Below are 20,267 nucleotides of genomic sequence, written 5' to 3'. Positions count from 1 at the left end.
CGACTTATAATTCAACACTTTAACACAGAATGCCGTTCATTTACTTAAGGCAAAGGTCAGCTGGAACACAGATTTACATGAAAGGATCCATACGCTGACAGAAAGGGGGGGAAGGGAACTGCTCACTTTTATAGCCTTGCAGCAGCTCGATTGATGGCAGCGCTCAGTGAAATCTAACAAACCAGTTAATCAGAGCCGCTGCCGCCACACAGGAAGCGTCACACTCCTTCCTCCACTGATTCCATTTCCTCCCATCGGGTTGCAGATATGATTTCCCTCAAGGCACAACAACTCCTTTAAATATATTACTCAACTTCTATTAACGTGACGGATTAACAAACACCGCAGTTTGTTGTGCGTATATTTGACTGATCTACGAACGCACACGTCCGTCACACTGTGTCGTTGTGTTATTTCACGTTTATTCAGCAAAACAAAGCTGACCTTTGAACAGAGGCTACTGAGGTGGAGATAAATAATGAATTACGCTCCCACAACGTAGGGTAAATTACCGTAAAGATGAATGTGCCACCTCTGAGTGAAGGTTAAATCCACACTTGGTAAGAGAGAGAACCCTCCGAGGAGATGTGCTGACATTAAACACCGGCTGGAAATGAAAACACTTTCATCCCAGCGTGGGATTGTTTACACACTACGTTAAGCAACTGAAACAGATGTTCGATTAAAGCTCTGAGCTCAGTGCATGAAATGTGTAAATTTAATAAATAATAACCTTGCTGCTGTTTTTCTCAGATTCAAACCCTCTCTCTAGTCTGGAGAAATCGCTGTAGAGTTCATTAATTCTGCTTTTTCAGAACATCATTAGTCGTGTGCAAGTTCACTCCAATGACTTTGCATTACCCTGAATATTTAACACTCTCATCTGCAGAGACATGGTGTTCTGTATGCAGAGCGCGAGCTGATGAGGGCGGTTGGATGTTAGAGGATGTGCAGCTCGGAGAAGGATCCCCGCGCTTTGAAATCAGATCTGTACCTTCTAGCTTCTCCACTTCTGTTTGGGCCAAACGGTGTAAATGTTTGAGTGCACCGCAGGTACCAAATCGGTATTTACCTCCGAGTGGAGATTAGGTCAGTGTCACATACAAAGTTTACAAATGAACCTGGAGATAATTTGGCTGAATACGCTCCGTGATGAGGATGAATCTTGTGTTTAGAGACAGACAGCGGACTTATATTTAACAGTTTGGAAGAAGGCTGAGACCGATTGGCCGTATATTATAACTTAGTCACTAAACAGAAGTTAAGATTTGCAGCATTTCAATAAGCTGAATCCTACAAATCCTTTTCTTGATTTAAATACTGTTTTCATTCGGAAAACCACTATTATATTTGAGCACTGAAATTTTAATTAACTGGTGTTATTGTGATAAAACAAATGTGTTAATTATACTGTAGAGCAGAAAATGAAATGCCTATTATACATAAATATATGTATTGCTGTGGCCGTTTTCTTTCCATTTGGATGTTAACGATCTGTTGATGACGTTTTTAAAAAGGTTGACGCCCTAAGAAACCTAAATACTTTTGTATCGGTCTACACATAAAATCCGTACCAATAAAGGGAGATCTATTCAGTCTTCTATCCAGTCTTTTAAACGGGGTCAGATGACACATAAGACCACGGCCGTGGAGACTTTGAATGCCAGTCCGACCTTCAGAGAGCAGAAGCGGAATTTTAATATGGAAACCTGCACGCCCACCGCAGACAGACGCCCCCATCCGTCCATTTTCCATTCACTCTGATCCCGTTATGGGTCGCATGGGGATTCAACCTATCCCAGCATGCATTGGGGCAGGAGCCGGTATATATATATATAACCGAGACTATAGACAGAAAAACAGAATCTGGGAAATAAGAGTGTTTGATAACCTGCATGTCTCTTGGTGGTCTCAAAGCTGAGACCTCAATATTCAACCGATAATACACCACTAATACAGTAAAATACCAATTCATTGTGTCTGGACAAATACCACAAGCACCTGATTGAGTCAGGCGACCGCCATCGTCACAGTGTTACATAAACAGTCACTAATCGGCCATCTGTCACTCAGTATACAATGCTGCAATCAATTATTGATTAGTATCAATTAGCAATGACCTGGATAGACGGATCTAATGACAAACAAAGCCCAAGTGGATTAGGTGTCTAAATTATATTTGCTTTATGTGGTAGAATAAAAAAAGAGCAGAATCCACCTGCTCTCAAATAAAGCATTGTTAATGCCTTCGCACATTTGCTTAACTCAAGAACCGCTTGCCGCAACAAATCTTTCTAGCGTAGAAATAAAATTAAAAACAGACAGGCAGAATGGATAAATGCGACCCAATACCACCAGGACAACTCAAACGGATTAAATCAACCTCCCAAAGACCACAGAGGAGAAATAGAACACGAGAAAAATGTGACAGCCCTCACCTTGATTTGAGAAGCGCAGGTAACGTTTGCAGGTAAATGAGCAGTACCTCCACGGGCAGGCACTGGGTGTGATAGCTGCAGACTTGAGAGCAGACCGTGGACACCCCCAGCTGCTGGGCATGGTGGGCCAGCTCGACCCCTCTCTGCAGCACGGGGTTGAAGATGTGTGTGTAGAGCTGCCACTGCACTACAGCATTGCCCCGCAAGGTCAGGTGGCACACATGGCCCGCTATCTGCTGACTCAGCTGCCTGTCCTCCCCAAAAACCAGCTCCTGATAGGCCTCCAGAGCATTCCACTTCCACAGCATGTCCTCCTCCCCCCCTCCACTGGGCAGGATACCCTGGGAGCGGTAGCACAGACTGGTGAACGCGGCTGAAGGCTCCCCGTGCTGCAGGGTCTCCTCCAGGCCTGGCAGCTGGCTGCTGTCCAGAGTGCAGATGTTACAGGAGGCCAGCTTGGCTCTCTCCGAGGGTTGCCCCCCGCCGAGCTGGTCTAGGATCAGTCTGCCCAGGACGCTGAGAACATGGGACTGGTAACTGCGCAGACCTGGTGCTTTGAAGGCATGCAGCAGGGGTCCTACCACTGAGCAGGGGTCCATGCAACAGCAGATCCCGACAGCCTGCACCCCGGCCAGCACCTGCAGCACAGCCGGCCCGCTGGGGGACAATCGCTGCAGGAGCCGCAGACATTGGTGGGCGCAGGCAGCCAGGCAGCAGCAGCGCTCGGGGTAACGCACCGCGTCGCCGTCCGCCCCGTCCTCTTCAAAGGGGTTGCGGCTGGCGGCCTGCTTGAAAGCGGACACGGGCAGACCCGACAGGTCCCGGTGGTGATGCAGGAAGTGGGAATATTCACAGCGACGGTGGCGTCGTCTTGCGCACACCGACTGATGCAGCTGCTCAGACTTGGCCTTCTTGACCGCGCTGATGATCTTGAAGATACCCGCGATGAGCCCCCGTAGCCTCTCTGAAGTCTCGCCTCCCACTTCCGAGTCCCTGGCCCTGCCGAGCCCCTCCAGCCGCAGCACCGTGGCCTCAAACAGCTCCAGGCCGCGGTGCTGGACGAACTCGTGGATGAGCTCCAGCGCCTGGCTGAAGAAAAATGGGTTGGGCGTGGAAGCCTGCAGGCAGCCCAGCAGCACTTGTAGCACTCCCTCTAGAAGCTCCGGCAGAAGAAGCGCCCTGTGGCGATAGCGGGAGAACGAAAAGTCATCCTGGACCTCCTGCAGGGTCTTCTTATGCCGGGGGGCAAACGGGTCCCTCTGTCGGTCCAAGCAGCTTTGGATTTTGAGGGTGGCCCTCAGCAGGTCCGTCAGGCTGCGTCTCAGGCTATCTGGGAGGGTTTCACTCTGACTCACGTCCACCGACATCAAGTGAAGGATGGTGCGCAGGAGCATCCTCTGGACCAGTGCAATGGGCTCCTCCGTCCAGCCTCCGGCGAGCTCCTCGGCCCCCGTTCCTCCTCCTCCTCCTCCTCCTCCACCGCCTCCCCCCGGACCACAGCAGTCTCCAAACTCAGTCAGGATTTCGGTGAGAGTAGGTACGACACTGACCGCCAGGCCGGGGTTGTGGTTGATGCTCATGTCAAACTTACACACCTTCTCCAGCAGGGAAAGCAACACATGGCAGAGGTCAAAGGGCGAGTTTTCCATGCGGTTGAAAATCGATATTGCAGCCGGGTCCGTCAGGGTTTCGGTGTCCACCATCTGGGACCCCGGGGGTCGCGGGTGCAGGTACGGTGCACTCATGGTTTCTGCGGCGGCGGACGTTAACTGTGAGGCCTCTGAGCGGTGATGCTGGCAGCTCACCCGGATGGCGGAGCCATGAGACCTGCGGCTCCTCGCGCCGCCGGGGCCCGGGGCCGCTTTGTCTTCAGGGTTGGCTTCTGAATCCGACGTAGAGACCTGGGACTTCCGAGCATCCTTCACAGAGTACCTCTGCGCGGTTCTGCGTGACCTGCGCGACTTCCAGGTGCCACTGCTGAGGCGGGATCTCTTCCAGGAGTTCTGTTCATCTGTTGCGGCCTTATGTCCCGCTCTGAGAGGGGCGGCCTTCGCCTCCCGGCTAAGGAATACCTCCAGTAGGGACGGCAGCGTGAAATCTGTCAGCAGAAAGGAATCGGTCAGTTGCAATCAGGAAATTGCTCAAAATGTAGCTCAAGACAAACTTCTATAATTTTACTATTATTAGTATATTAACAATGATGCTATTGCTATTTTTGAGTCTGCTCTGAGGGGACATTATACAATAAATAATAAGCTGTCGCATTTAAGGTCACATTTTCAGGAATTGAGACTCAAATTATTCATTTTTTATTCTGTGTAACATAAAGCTCAGCTGCATGTCAACAGCCCTCCTGGGTTTGTTAAGAACACACTCAGTGAGTAGGAATTAATTAGAGTAAAAATGTCTCAGGTCCACGTTAGCTCGGCTCAGCAGTGCCGTACTAAATGCCAGTGTCATCCTGAGGTCACGAGCCTCTGCTACTCCGACTCTCCTGTTGGGTGACTGGCTGCTTGTGTTTGTAAGATGTAGCTTAAAAGAGACATTGACTAAAAAGATAAACCACAATCCATCCATTGCCAAATGAGCACAGAACACGGTTTGCACAGTTAAGCGACTTAAATAGATAAAAAATGATTGATTTGATGAGAACGTCACAAACATTATTCACAGTGAAAAGCAACGTGCACACATTTCACTGCCTTCACATAGACCCACTAAAAAGGTGCCAAAACACGGCTTGATCGGAATAATTATGATTAACGATGGAAGAGGAAGCAAATATAGAATTGAACAAAGCTGTGGAACAGCTTTTCTTGCCTGTGAAAGAAAAAAAGGATACTACGGTACAGTTTGCCCATCAAAGAGAACTTAAATACAAAGCAAACCCCCCCCCTAATAAAACACAAGTATGTGAATTGAAGTCATTAGTGTTTGTGGGGAGACCTACCTGGGGCTTTTTCCTCCTGAACGGGGATCTTCCACACGAGTGGTAACAGAGACAGCAGCAAAGTGAGCAGCTCCTCCCGGCAGGTCAGTTCCTGAAGGCGCAGCAGAACAAACTGAGCTTCCCTCGGAAGGTTCCCTGCCCCTCCCTCTCCGCTCACCCCCCCCCCCCGGAGTCACACCCGCACGCTCCCATCAGGATCGGCTCGCTACGAACGGCCCTTACAACGACAGACAATTGGGCTATTTTAAGGTTAGCTTTCACTCTGAATTTAACGGTTTTCCAAGAAGCGTTTTATTCCAGGAGTTATTTATTCGTGAACATTTCGTCTGCTCGTTAATTAGTCTCCAGAGAAACGTGTCCGGCAACAATGTGGCGACTACTCGACAGCCTGACTTCCAAGACCTGAGGGATCTCATGTCTACCCAGGGCGTACTTCACAGCAGAGGGAAAACAGACTCCATCATGTGCTAATTAAAAAGAAGAGCCGACTTCTTCATGTGTGAATTAAATAGAACAACCTACTCCATCACGATTCATGTATGAATTAAAAAGGTTGAGCTCGTATCATGAGCATTCACTGTAAAATACACTCATCGTGCTTTCATTATGTGCTGCGCAGTTCCTCCAAGGCCCCTTTTGTAGCATTGACTTATATATCTAATTGGAGATTAAATAGAATATTATTGCATCAGTACTTACTGAGCAGGACTTTTTACTTTTGATCACAGAAATGACGTAAAAGCTCGCCTGGCAACCAGTAAACTGAAACGGCTAAAAGGCTAAAAATCGACCCAAATATATATCAGTCTGGAGAGTATATCACCCTCAGCACCTCGCACTGTAAATTAAACAGATCTTCGCATTTGCATTTTGAATTATTCAGTGTACCCTGAGATGACAGTTGCCTGACATTCAACGTGTGGTCAGAGAAAAGACAAATACTAGAAATATCCCTGACATTCACATTACAAAATGAATCATAGACAATCTTTCTTCACGTTATGTGCGAACGGGATCAGAGGAATACTGTTCATGTGAGGAATCATTTTACTAATGTGATGAAGTCAAAAAGACAGAAGTGAATCTGTATGAACTAAAATAGACCACCCAACTCAAGATATATTATCCTCTTAGATCAAACATGATTAGGGATTTGAAACCTCGTTTCACAAACCCTAAGCGCTTAATGACCACAAATAAATAAATGTTTATAAAGCGCCTGACCTCGATTGCTACTAAAGGCTCGGCTCCATTCACCCAGACACACACAGCTGTAGCGTGTAATAAAACACCAGCACTAGAATGCATTGCAATTCAGCCCTGAAGGCTTCTATTAAAAGGAGAAAATCTAATGAAATATGTGAAATTTGCTAAAGGGTGTGAACGACACGAGGCGACACACAGGGTCACGCTGGTCACGTTGTAATGGCTCATTCAATAAAGCATTTGTTACTTCAAGGATTACAAACTTCCGATTGAAAAGACTGTTTGCCGCTAAAATAACTAATAACCGGCCGACCGTTTGGAAACACATCACTATTTACAACACGTGGAAAGGCATCCATGGCTGGCGGATTGTCCGAATACCATTGTTACTTAAATTAGTCCCCCTCTCTGTGACGCTGTGCGAGGACTCAGCTCATGCATTCACTGAATTCCACATCAACGCCATGTCTGACGCAGGGAGGAGAAACACCAAACCTCAGAGGTCTTAGAATGCTCCGCTCTCATGGTTTCTGACCTTTTATGTGCAACTACACAATTGTGTAGTTGCACATAAAAGGAAAGGAAAACGTACTAAATTATCACAAGACCCCGAAAACACTCACGGATGATATGACTACGTAAACACAGGGGGTAAACACTGCAGCGCGGGGATGGAGAGTGAACGTCCTCACCTGGTCAATGATGGAGTCCAGGGTGCTGAGCAACAGGAAGCCCCGCCCCCGGACCAGGTACTCTCCCAGCGCCACCATGTGACTCTCCTCCTCGTCTTCCTCCCGTGCCTCCGCTCTCTGCGCCACCGCACTGCATAGCTGGTGAACGTCAGTCAGGAACTCCCTCGCCAGTGTGTTACTGGCCCCGCTCATGTCTGAGCTACAACACAAGAGAGAAGACATCTTCAGGCGGAGGGGACGACGTCCAGGTGTGTCCACATTGTAATGTGGGTCATGACTGCTCATATATACACGCCTTTAAGTTACAACGTGGGACCATGAGGTTGTCATTCATGAGAGGAACCATGAATACATGTTATGCTCGGGTAGCTTTAGGATGTTTTTATATAATGCTGTGAATAAAATTGAAAAGTTGTAAAATAATCTTGACACACCGTGAATCACAAACTGCTAGTTCTTCTTATTAAACTCCTCATAGAGGCGTTCTTTTGGCAGGTAAAGAAAACAGGTGTGTGTAAATGGAGGTTGTAATAAAACGGACTGACCACACTTGGCCTACGATCCTCGAATGCTTATCAAGAATTAGGAGGTTGCAGATACACATCACTCAACTTGTCCGTTGAGTTTTTAACAGAGTATCATATCGAGAGGAAATGCCACACATGGAACAAACGGTTTCTTTTGGATCGTATCTTTAACTGTACTAACGTGATAAAGGAGCGGTTTAATCACACTATGCATTCCGTTGCGTGATGGAAGGATGGAAGGATGGTGATGCCTGGATCATCGAGGTGTTCCAAGTATGCCTGCGCCTGCCACGACCACCAGTTCCTCCACGACATGTAACCGTTCCCCATTCACAGGACAGCCCCACTCACCCAGCGCCACGGCAGTTAAAAAACATCACGACTGATCCCAGCAGACAGCAACCAAAAAGGTTCTGCCTGACAAACGCCTGCCCGCTGAATCAATACCGACGTGACCCCCTGCGCAGGGGAGTGCTGGGGTGATGAAATCTAAAAACAGCCAACTTCTTACCCAACGTTAGCGGGCCGAGCGGTTTCCCTGCAGCCATCCTGCAGCTCTACCGGCTGTATCTGCGTACCTCCCCACACGACTGCTGACTGAATTTTTTGTTCTAAGGCACAAATTCCATTAAATTGGAATTTCAAATGGAAGCTTTCCAGATACGCAGCAGATCAGCGTATCACATGAAAGCATGTGGTGTCACATGGCGGGGGGGTGGGGTGGTGGTGGTGGTGGGGCGGGGGGGCGCTGGCCTCGAGGATACCGACGAGCCACCGGTGGCCTGTGTGAGACCTCCGCTATCCAACCGCGATTCACAGAAACAGTCTTTGTTTTCTGCACTGTGATTACTGTTTGGGGAATTTCCTTTTTTTCAGGACAAAGTACGAGGACCGAGGACTGGGAGACGCACCAAGAAGAGTCCGGCGTGATGGAGCATTTAGTACTCCATCGATATAGAGAGATGAAACCCAAGGATCAAATGCTCAGTTCCCTCCGATTCACTCTTCATTTTCCTCATTTATTCGAAACCACATTCAAGAACACCAAACCAAAGAGCAGAAAGCACAACAACACATCCCTAAATAACCTCAGACAGGAAACAGGAAACAGCTAAACCAGATGAACTAGATCTACTAAAAGGTAAACATGCATATAAAGGATTTATCAACCATTTTTATTACATTTGACAGTTACTTTATTGTTTTTATATATATATTATATATATATATATATAGTTCTAATATAGACCACATGGTAATGGCTAAAATAAGATTTACTCTTGACAGTTTGCTGCCACAGAGTTGTTTTCAGCTTGTGCAAGTTAATTTACTTCTCTAAAACTCAAGGCTTCAGCGGGACCACGTCCACGTCTTTTATACGTTGTCTATAGGAGGGAGAAGGTTGTGGCCAAACAGGTATCTTGGAGTAAACGGAGCTACACACGGAGAAAAAAAAACCTTCTACATTCCTGCGAGTGAAGCAGATGCAGTTCAGACTAGAAAACGACTCCAGCTTCACAACTTTCCTTATGTGGGCAATTAACAGTGAGACAAACAGACACAGCGTGTCGTTGATTAATCAGTCACACTAAATTATAACTAAAACTGACAAAATGAGTAAATATGTTTATTTCAAGTAAGACAGGTTGGCATCCCGTGTACTACATGAACCACCAGTCAGATGCTTCTACACTATTAGAATGAAAACCATTGGGGGTTTGTATACATGTTGCATACATTTGCTACATTATCTGGTGATATTAAAAACGGTATTCTTATCAGTATCTGGATATAAGAGTAGTTGAGCCATATTTTCACGGCCTAATGCTGGATTGTCACGCGAAACCAGGTGTTTCTAAAGAAAGTGTTTACTGACACAGTGTAGAATTCAAGCTCACCACGATAATTCAGCTTTAATCTTTGACAAGCTACGTTAGGTTTGACTTCTTAACGTGTAAAAATGAACATAATGTAGAACAAAGCCGGCGTTTGTGTTGCGTTATCCAACACACACATCCGGTACAAGTATCACTTTAAAATGCATTATGAAAAATGTTGATTCAACACCGTTGCGCAACCATCTTCACAGTTGGCTGCAGCTCATATGACACGTCGTGTGGTGTTTTCAACCATGATTCCTGTCGGCTGCACCGTTAACGTCAAGAGACACAGAGAACAATTTAATGGAAGCAAACATGGTTTCTAACTTCATCAACAAATCTTGTTATATTAGAAACCATGAGGAATTGGGAAAGTACACAAGATGTATGTTTGGTGTATCGTATTTTTTGTCTGATCGATTTAAATCCGTCCCTTGGGACTGCAAGGAGTCGTGATGGAAGTGCTGTAGATGACAATGGAAGCGTTGTGAACACTAAGTGGTGGCAAAGGAACAGCTTTCATTTATTCCTCCTCACAAGAGCTCCACAGACCTCGAACCTGCTTCTAAAAACAGTCTTACGGGACGTTGTCATTAATATCAATAAAAGTGTGCGGCTAACCTGTGGTCACGTTCCTCCAGAAATACAGATGCTGAAAGACTTCTCTTATAAACAATTAACTAACTTACAGCTTACAACTAACTTACTAACAGATTGTTTTATATCAACTACAATTATACCATCATAAGTGATCCAGATCTAAAAATAATGTGGGTTGTCAAATTTAAAAGATTACAGCAGCGGTTGGTTCACAACTGGAGGATTATGTGATAACACCTGTTAGCTACGGGCTCAATTACTGCAGATAAAAGCTCCAATGATTTAAAGTGGAGAACTTTTAATGGCTGATCGCTCAGAGCGAAACATTAAACTGGTCTTTCGACAAGGACATTATTTCAGGCATTTTAACCAAAACCCCATTCAAACGAGTCACTTCTCAGTTGAGGGAACACGTAACTCAGGAATGCTAATTTAAATCTAGGCTTAGTCTGAGTGTGTGTGTTTGTCACCTATTTAAACTGAACAGAATACAAACAAGAGGCCCTCGAGGTACTCATCGATACGGAAATCTATGCAGCAACTCCCAACCTCTACGATAGCGGTCGGACACACACTGAAAATAAATCCATCACTTCTGCACTTCTCTTTTGGAAAAGACCAATGGAACGGCCCTCGGAATTCTTTCTTCAAGATGTTGAAGTCACCCCACGTACTCTGTGGGACGTTTGCTCCGTCGTAATACCGGTTAAGGGGGTTTAAACATCGAGGATACCTACCAGAATTTCAGTGCATCTTTGCCGTTGTTGGGGTGCCGCTGCGCGTAGTGGAAGAGACAAAGGAAATTCTCCAGACACTGAAGGCTGACCTGACGAGAGACAGATGGGAGACACACGAGTCAGAGCACGAACCAGACCCAGGGATTATTATCACGGGACGAGGCATTGAAATGACAAATGCACGCCTGTCATAATGGGTAATCGAGGATCGAGCATCGAGTTGATGTCTGCACTCGGGTCCGTAAGCCAATAGAAAAGGGAGAGCTCGCTCGGCGCTCCGTTCTCTAAGCAGCGCGCCGCGTCCCCACCTCTCCTTGTCGGGCATCGCTGACCGGACCCGCTCAGTGGACACTGATCCGGGACGGATGTGTCGGGGTCACCAGGCGAACGTCACCACACAGCAGCAGTCCCTCTGAGCACAGCGTGACCTTCTGCGGCCTCACGGCTTCATTTTCAGCCCTTGATCTGCATAAAGAGTCCGTGGGTCCACTGTGAATCTGGGTGTCTTAGGCTACGGATGCACATTCAATGCAAGACGTCAAAGTCAGACACCAATATATAGTCGGATATAAAAATGTTCCTAATTTTCAAGTTTAAAATGATATTGTTTTAGTTCATAAATTGGGGTATTATACTTTTACATTCCCAAATCCAAGATATTCCCAATAAAGGGAAACACAATAGTTTTACACCCCATGTGCCAGAAGTTCACCGTGTGCCTTTTAGGTCTAGATAAACCCAACTCACCATTACGTAATGCGTGTTCATTATTTTTGGCGGAGCAGAATAAGAAAGCGCTTTCCACCTTGTGACCCTCGCATTTTGTAAGGTTTAGCAGCACTAAGAAACACGTCTTTAAAAGTTCAAGCACTCTTGGCAATTATTTCCCGCCGCTCGGCTGATGGACAGTTCAAAGAGCAGGAAAGGAACAAGGGCGGCCGCGTTTGGGAAGAAGAAACCTGCTAGAAAGCGCGCAAGGAAAATCAGGGTTTAGAGTATTCATACATTGGATTTAAACATGTTTTAAATAAAAGGATCGAAACACATTCAACATTGAGGGGCAAAACAAAACCGTAACTTCTGTTGATTTAAGAGATTGAGATTCCACAAAACACCTTTAATTCCTCTTACTTTGAAAAGAAATAGTCATCAACAAAGATGATATAGTTCAAATTGAGTGTTCTTCCCTCCAATGAGTCACAGTGACACCACAGAAAATAATTTAGCGGAAAATAAAAGCGAAAGCAAATGACCTACAGCCCTTTAAGGGTCGGTGTGCCTCAATTTACGGTCAGTGTTTTTTTTATTATCTTCTGTCCTCTCAGGTATTTAGAGGTTTGCAGCTCCGTCACACGCAGGCTTTCTGTTTTGTTTGTTTTTTGTTTACCAGACTCTCACGGCGAGGAGGAGGCGAGCCCGCCACGTGTATAGTGACACGGTGAGTCAACTTCCTTCCTGAGTCAAAACAGACAAACCAGGTTTTGTGCTAGTTGTTGAACGGCACTTGGAGAGATATGACCAAAAACTGTGCGACAGCAAATGGGCGCTAAGGGGGGACGGCCTGAAGAAGCGGCCGGTGCTGATGATGGTGACGAGTCAGAGGCGCAACATGACAACTGAAAACGTCAAAGATGAAAGACACAAATATTTACAGGGGCAGCAAATCAAAGCTTTGTCATTACTTTAAAAAGTCCCGGGGTTTTGCAGGAGCTCTGCAATCAGGTGACCAATCTGAAAGGACCTGATTGGCCCTCGTGTCGTCTGCTCGGGCCCTACAGTCCCCACACGGGAGAGCGAAGCTTAGCTGTAAAGGATCACACTAATTTCCCAGCAAACAGGGTTGTTTTTCCCTGCGAGGCTCTAATCCAATATCACAATGCACTCGGCACGAACCAGCCGGCCTGATTTGATAATGGAGAGACTGCGAATACTGATTAATTCGGCTCGGAGAGGAAATCAACGGCTCGCAAAGCCCGGGAACACAGTTCTGTCAACAAAAGGAAAGCGGTGACCTTTCCTCCGCACCGATGAACTTCTCTATTCATCAATGTGTCGTGTACACGCTCACAGGCCACCTGGAGCAAGTTGTTACACATGTCACTTATATGTAAAGCTGCGTATGATTTGTTGACAGAATAATACCTTTAATATACTTTAACCATTACACAGATAGAACTAACTTGCTACGGGAACAGACACAACAGATTCAGATCAGAATTGAAGGGGGGGAAAAAAACTGTCTTGATAATATTTAACTACTACTTATTATTCCTTTCCTGGTTCAGGAAGGTCAAAGGTCAGATCCTGCTACAGATCAAGGTGCTCTAAACTGCTCGCTTCAGGACGCCTCAGAAGGAAACCTATTTGCTTACACTTGTGTAGGTCCCGTGAAACGCTCGGACCCGGTGGCCCCGTTACGCCCTCCTTCATCCAGCACGCAGCGGCCCGCGGCGGGCCGAGCTACGGGAGTCGGATGGGCGAAGTCTCCCGCCATGGCACACGCTTCTCAAGTCTGCGCCGCGAGCGCTCTCTGGATAATTGGGTGGACTACCACTTGGCCGAGGCAGCGAGAGCGCGATGTGATCCCCGTCCTCGTGAGAGGGAGAGGACACGGGGCGTTGGTTATGCAATGTTTTCTTTCCGGTCTGAGATCACTGCTGATCTAATTTGACATTCGGGTGATGTGCATCATGAGGAGCACCTAACGTTCCGCATTTCCTCACAACCGAAAGCGAGGGCGCACGGCGGCGGCGCGCATGACTCCTTTTCTTTTTCTCCTTCCACCATCAAGGCACAGAACAAAACATGTCAAAAGGTTACAGTAAAAAAAACATTTTTTTTAAAGCGCGCGTGTGTTGTCTGTGAGTGTCGGAGACCTTTTGTCTGAGCGGAGCCACGGCGCAGGAAATGAAAATGTCTCAATCTCGGCTTTATTACAGGAGAGACGCCGCGTGGCGAGCGCGCTTGTTGGGTTCAATCCACACCGCCCGCGCTGGCCTTTTCCGCTGCCCCTGATGGACTGGGAGGGAGCGGATCACGCCACTGGGTGGAAAAAGTGCACAGCAAAGAAAAAAAAAAAACACAGCGAGGGTTGAGAGTCCACACCGAGCGGGAGACATGAATTATTCATCCATTGGGGCAATCAGTGGTGACCACGGCGACCGCGAGTTGAATCTACAAGAAACGGAACAACAAATGCAGATGTGAAACGAGGCCGCGTGTCAACCAGCGAGGCCGAGAAAGTGACCTCGCTTGATGTTTTTCTAGCGTGCGCCTTTGATGTGAAGGCTGCGACTCGGTTTGAGGTGAAGCGCGTTACACAAGAAGACCTTTTGGTGGGAAACTCACCTGAAGTCAGGCGCTGTAACACAGACGCTTAGACGGCCCCAGTGGGGGCGGTTGGCGCTTTAGATATTAATCACTGGATGGGGTGATACTGTTCAGCTGAGGAACAACGCGGTCTTGGCTATACGTTATAGCGGACTTTTGCGTGGTATCAAATGAATCCAGTGTGGATTTTGACCCGTGCACATTACGTTACGTCTCTTAGCCGACGCTTTTATCCAAAGGGACTTACAGTAAGTGCACACCATAAGCACAAGCTCCCGATAGCTACAGCAGCCATACGCATCACAGCTGATCGTCGTTGAAATAATGTACCCAACGCATTCTTCGCCAACGGTGGACAAGACAAGGCGGATGATTCCCGTGAGCCAGCGCTGCCATATTCACTCCTGTGCTTCGCTCGCGGATTCAAGGCTTTACCGTGGAGGAATGTGAAGCACAGAACCGAGCTCAGGAAGGTCGTAACGAGAAATGCGGGCGGCGGAACGCGCCAACAGGGTTGCCCTAGCTCAGAAAACCACTGGGTTTAAAAAACGCACACGTTTCTTCTCCCCGGACATTCATAGCATCTACACAACGATACTTACAAGACCTGTCCAAGTCCCCCGGCAGGACCACGTCTTTTCAAAACGCAGGACCGCTCATCCATTTTATGCCGGGAGCCGACTCTAGAGTTATAGCGTCAGGCCGAGAGAGCAACCGACTGAATCCAACGCGAGATTCGAGCCGAGAAGAGGTATCAGAAAGACAGAAAAAGTGAAGTGATTCACGCGCCACCCTTTTGAAACATCCTGTTGTTTCACAAGGGAACGAAACAATCCACAAGCAACAAAAAAACCTGATTGCTTGCTGGACATCGAAGCAAGGTAACCATTGTGGGAAATTAACTCTGCTCATCGGGACTCAGAGAGACGGTGCAGAAGGGGAAAAACCTGCCCGGATACTTCGATGCGAGTGTGCCCGAGGCAAACTTCCACCCCCGAACACGCTACTGCAGTAGTTTGGGCCCCATAAAAGGAACAGATTCTGCAGATGGAATGGAAAGAAAAGGCTTAATGGCAGGAATCCTTTTAAAGTGAAGCGATAATGCAACCATGCGTACTTTTGAAGATTGAATGCAGAAAGTGGGTTTGATTATGATGGTTTCCATGTGATGACATTATCGAAGTAGCATTAACGGTCGGTGGATATATAGCGAGGAGGAGGAGGCGCTCAACGCTCACCTTTAAAAACAGAGCTGGGAAGATGCTACACAACAGTCTGCTCCATCAACCCCCGAATGAGACGGTGGCTTTTTGCCGTTGAGTCGTGGGACAGTTTCCATGACCACGTAACCATTGTTTACCTGTTTGGTAGAGACGGCCATGAGCAGACGCCACCGATGGCAGCAACGCACGGCGTATGATATAATGTGCAAGCAGTGCAACAGTATCCGTGTGTGTGCTCTGGGCTGTCACAGCGTGTCCACATCCGATTCAATCAGGAGGGTAAGATGTGGTATCAGCAGACTGCAGAGTACAGCTCTGCTCACTAAACCATCAATCTTCCTCAAAATACACACACACACACACTGCCTTTCTATCAACGGCAACTTTTTTATGTCAGAGTCGACCTCGGTGCAGTTCGAGCTTTAATGGTATTCATGACGAACGAGAACAAGTGAGCACCGTCTCCACGGCTGACATCCGAATGCACGCAAACATGCAGCGGCGAACGCACAACACCGCCACCACCGCCGCCACAGACACGAAGACTTTAGGGGAAAGAAGCTATTCTTAAGCCATCATTAGCTTTACAAAATTAGAGCAGGCCTGTCTGTGCAGGAGATTTGCACATGATAAATCACAAATAATGGACTCACGTAATGGCTGTATCAGCTCAACTGTGTGTGATTCTAATCCAAGTCTTGTGATCTGGCGGTTGTTAGTACTCTAAAGGAGGAGGGCGGGGGGATGGGAGGGGGTCTCAATTGCGTGACAGAGATTTCAGAAACACCAGCATTCTCCCCTGTCGTAGGAAGACACAGTAACAAAAAGTGCAACTTCACAATGAGCAATCTGTGGTTTACACCTGCCTCCGTCTCTCTGCAGTGACTCATTGTTTGCACTCCTCCGGCTCGCGGTGTGTAGCCGTTTCAGTTCTGGCTCTAGAAGCGGCGTCCTGGGGACTTCTGGGAGCGTTTCCGTCCCCAGCAACGAGGGGAATCATTTTCTTTTAGTTGTTTTTTTTTTCTTTTCTGCTTGCTCTTTCCACAATGGCAGACTGTCCCATTCTGAATGCCAATCTCCATCCTGTGGTTACTCGCTCATAAAAATAACTAAGTATAGAGAAACAGTCGCCGTCTTATAGTTACAGGCATCCATAGCCTGCCACGTTTAGGGGGTCTGAATTGATTTAATGAGTACAAGCATTTATAAACACTTGACTCCAGAGTTATTTATTAACGCCACATATCCCCTTTTTTAGTGAATAAGAACGTGTGCCTTTTTTACTATATTTTTCTAGCTCAAGGCCACTGGAACAGTTGGGGCACAAATATCAATGTCATTTAAGCAGCTAAAATGACAAGAAGCTGGCAAAAAGAAGGTCCTTCTCAGGTTTAGATGCAGAAAACACATTTAATGTAGTAAATCAAATACTACACAAACAATAAACCGTCTTTTTTGTCAGTGTTGAAAAACAAGTGAACCCGTGTTGTTATTATACAAGTATAATTTCCTATTTAAATCCCATACGTATGAGGCCAATTTTGCAACTTGATCGTGATGACAACATGAACTGCCATCAAAACAAGGTGTTGGCGGACAGCGTGGAGGACTTTCCAGCACCATCACAGGAGACCTGTGAAACAAAAGTAATTCACCCCCATCGGCCCGAGCACGCGGCCCGAGCTGAGGCTGCATCGCTGCGGGCTTCCCGCCTCCGCTGTTGCCTACCTGCAGATCCGCTCCTTGCAGCCTACAATCCATGTACTTTTCCCACGCGTAAGACAAATCAGTCTGCTGCACGCCGGCCATGTCGTCCACACCTCCGCGTCCAACGCCGGTCAGCGCGTGACGCAAGCCGGGATCGACCCGATCCCCCCGTCGGGCGTCCTCCCCGGTCCTCCGAGAGGCGGCGAGTGCCCCGGAGATTGCGGCGAACGTTGTCCCGGGTCATTCATGGCAGACCCATGATCCGCTGCCCCGCTTTGCCCACTTTAAAACTGTGCGTCTGCAGAAAAGTGTCAAAGGTCGGTTGGCGTAACGCACTTAGCGGGCAAAGTATCTTCCGCACTGTGAGGTGCGGACAGTTGTTAAATTAAGCACTTTCACCTGACGGAAACTACGCGACGATCGTGACACACCGAAGCGTCACCAAAACATTACGGCGTTGCAGTCGGCTAGCGGGCTAGGTAGCTAGCTGGACAGAACTAACCTGCGTCAAGTGCTCAAGCAGGTTGAAGCAGTTAATTTCCGGCATGGGGTTTAATAGCAAAATAAAAGCATCTAACTTTTTTTTTTTCCAGTAGCCTATTTATATTGTGGATTATATGCTGACGGAAACCCTCACAAAACCCTCAACGATTGACGCATCCTAACATTCGTATATTGGTCCGGCACTTTAACACATTCATCTTTTCTGTTTAAAAGTGAGTTCTATATGTTATATATTTTGAATTGTCAAACCATCAAAGAGTTGTCCCCCAACATGTTAAATGTTACCATTAATATTACCCATCAGTCTATAAATAAACCTATATTATAAAATAAATAGCTTAAATAGCATAAAACCATCATTTTGGGGAATAATTATATTCCCTCTCATTTTTCTTCTTTTCTTTCACAACAAAATTAATTTCATACATGTTGTGACGTATTTACACGCTTAACCTAAACTATACGCCACAAACATAAATATTATAGATGGACAGAATTGCCCCCCTAACAACGTTGCACTTAATGTTTTATTTTGAAGGTTCTGCTAAATAGCGGTGTAGTATTCTAGCTAGCTTGATGGCTCGAAGTGGCAGGAAAGCTCAATTTCAACCGTTGAAATCGCCCAAATACTGACGTTATATTCACTTTGGAGCCACTAAACCTAATGGGCTTTGCGTACTATTTTAATGAAATAACGTTGTAGTTATATTTAGATATTTATCTGGATAACAATCATAGTGTTAGCTGTAGTTGCACCGCATCGTACGTTAGGCAGCTGTCAAAACAGTGCATACGAAAATATAGTTACCAGACTGTACCAAGAAAAAGCAGCTAATACGTTATGGCAACATCGTTCATGCATGCAGAATGCGCAAATTCAAGTGAGAATAATGAATTTCTATTCATACCTTTCGTTTCCTATCATTTAAAGCCTGCTAATGCTAGCCTTCGTCCAGCAGATGATGGCGTGGGATAATTCCCCCTCAGCGCTGACTGGAAGACACCTCCATGTAGCACCGCCCCTTTCCTCTTAACGGCTGCGTGAGGGACTTCACCGTCGCAATGACGGTCACGCACTGGAATATCGTTCATTTTATTTGAAAAATATTGTCATTTGCTTCTCAAGTGCTTGTATTTATCATATCCTCTCATCTCTCTGGCCAATGAAAGAACTCACCCAAAAGGCTGATTTATTAATTTCTATCAGTGGTCATTGGGGGATAAGCGATCCTCGCAGACAAGGCGCAGGGATTTACGGCTCACTTTCGATGGTGACACGCCCACTGACTTTTATCGCGTGTCCCATTGGATAACAAACAACCAAATCCACTATCGGTCAGAGCTTTGCGATCAGTAATGGGGAAGCGTTTGATACGCTTCTGTAAATCCACAAAGGGCAGGTTGTAAACGTCAGCTAGAGTCTTGTTAAATCAATCAGGTATAATTGTCATACTTTTGGGAGCCACGGTGGTGTTTTAATATTGTGTAAATAAACCATCAGCCCAAATATAAATGGTTATTCAAAAGCCACAGTATTTAGCTACAGTAAAAGCAAGATTTGACCTCCATCTTTTCAGTCATATTCATGCCCTCAGTCATTGGGCATGAATAAAAAAATGTTTAAGCAATACAAATAAAGTAAATATAAACAAATAAACATTTTGTAGTGAATGACAAGTTGTTTCTTCAAGCAAGATGAAATTTGGTGTTTAAAATTCAATTAAGCTGCTTATATGGGAGGGTTTGGTGAAGACGGGTCATTTTGACCCGGAGGACACAGGGTGTATACAGGAAATGAGGACAACAGGAGGGTTAAACAGACAGAACAACTATTTTGATGATCAATTCAATGTTTCAAGGAAGCCTTTCATAAGTGCACTCGTGAAAAGTGAGGACTTAATGCTTATATTTCTCTTAATATGAACTGAAAAAAAACCTTTTATTTTAGAAAGTTTGTAGGAAATGTTAACAATCAGAACCGTAAACTAATCAAATAAAACAAAGTTGCAGCCCTAAACCTAATATTGCTGTTCCATTTAGGAGGCAGAAATATCCCACATTGCAAATGTATTAAGTTCTCGTTAATAAATGGCATTAAGGGCCCCGCTGGATGCATGTGTCTCCCTTTTAAACGTCACACTAATCCAAATGTGTTTACTTGGAGGCAGATTACAGGTTTCAGTTCTACTTGGAGAAAATGAACGATGATCCAGTGACACAGATTTGGACAGGCTTCTGCATTTTGATATCTGCTATCGATTGACCACTTGTTCAGCCACAGCACATATTTGACATGATGGGGTTTACCTTGGTTCCACCTACCGCAGCACAGCACCACACACACATATATATATATATATATATATATATATATATATATATATATATATGCTATATGTGTGTGTGTGTAATAAACCCTACCTAACACACGGTGTCACTATTATTACACTAGTACCACAGACCCAGGCCCAAC

General features: G+C 46.1%; 1 protein-coding gene across 9 annotated transcripts in view; it reads right to left on the bottom strand.

Moving 5' to 3' along the window:
• Positions 1–18,781, bottom strand: part of lyst (lysosomal trafficking regulator) — a 45,653-nt gene extending 26,872 nt beyond the window's left edge. For 4 of the 9 annotated variants that reach the window (XM_078104000.1, XM_078104004.1, XM_078104002.1 and 1 more), the window contains exons 1-5: positions 17,312–17,816; positions 11,031–11,119; positions 7,287–7,485; positions 5,389–5,479; positions 2,439–4,536 (exon numbers count right to left, since the gene is read on the bottom strand). In XM_078104000.1, coding sequence (XP_077960126.1) covers positions 2,439–4,536; positions 5,389–5,479; positions 7,287–7,485; positions 11,031–11,119; positions 17,312–17,392 — 2,558 coding nt within the window. In that variant the 5' untranslated portion in view covers positions 17,393–17,816. Of the gene's footprint in view, positions 1–2,438; positions 4,537–5,388; positions 5,480–7,286; positions 7,486–8,324; positions 8,421–11,030; positions 11,120–14,962; positions 15,097–15,720; positions 15,757–17,311; positions 17,817–18,702 lie in introns of those variants that run through there. The other 5 variants (XM_078104005.1, XM_078104007.1, XM_078104001.1 and 2 more) reach the window with 4 other exon arrangements.
• Positions 18,782–20,267: the final 1,486 nt, after the last annotated feature.

This window comes from Gasterosteus aculeatus, chromosome 6 (assembly GCF_964276395.1).
Source record: "Gasterosteus aculeatus chromosome 6, fGasAcu3.hap1.1, whole genome shotgun sequence".
NCBI classification, from domain to species: domain Eukaryota; kingdom Metazoa; phylum Chordata; class Actinopteri; order Perciformes; family Gasterosteidae; genus Gasterosteus; species Gasterosteus aculeatus.
Note: the sequence above shows the minus strand (reverse complement) of the source record. Positions and strands in the feature narration are given on the sequence as shown.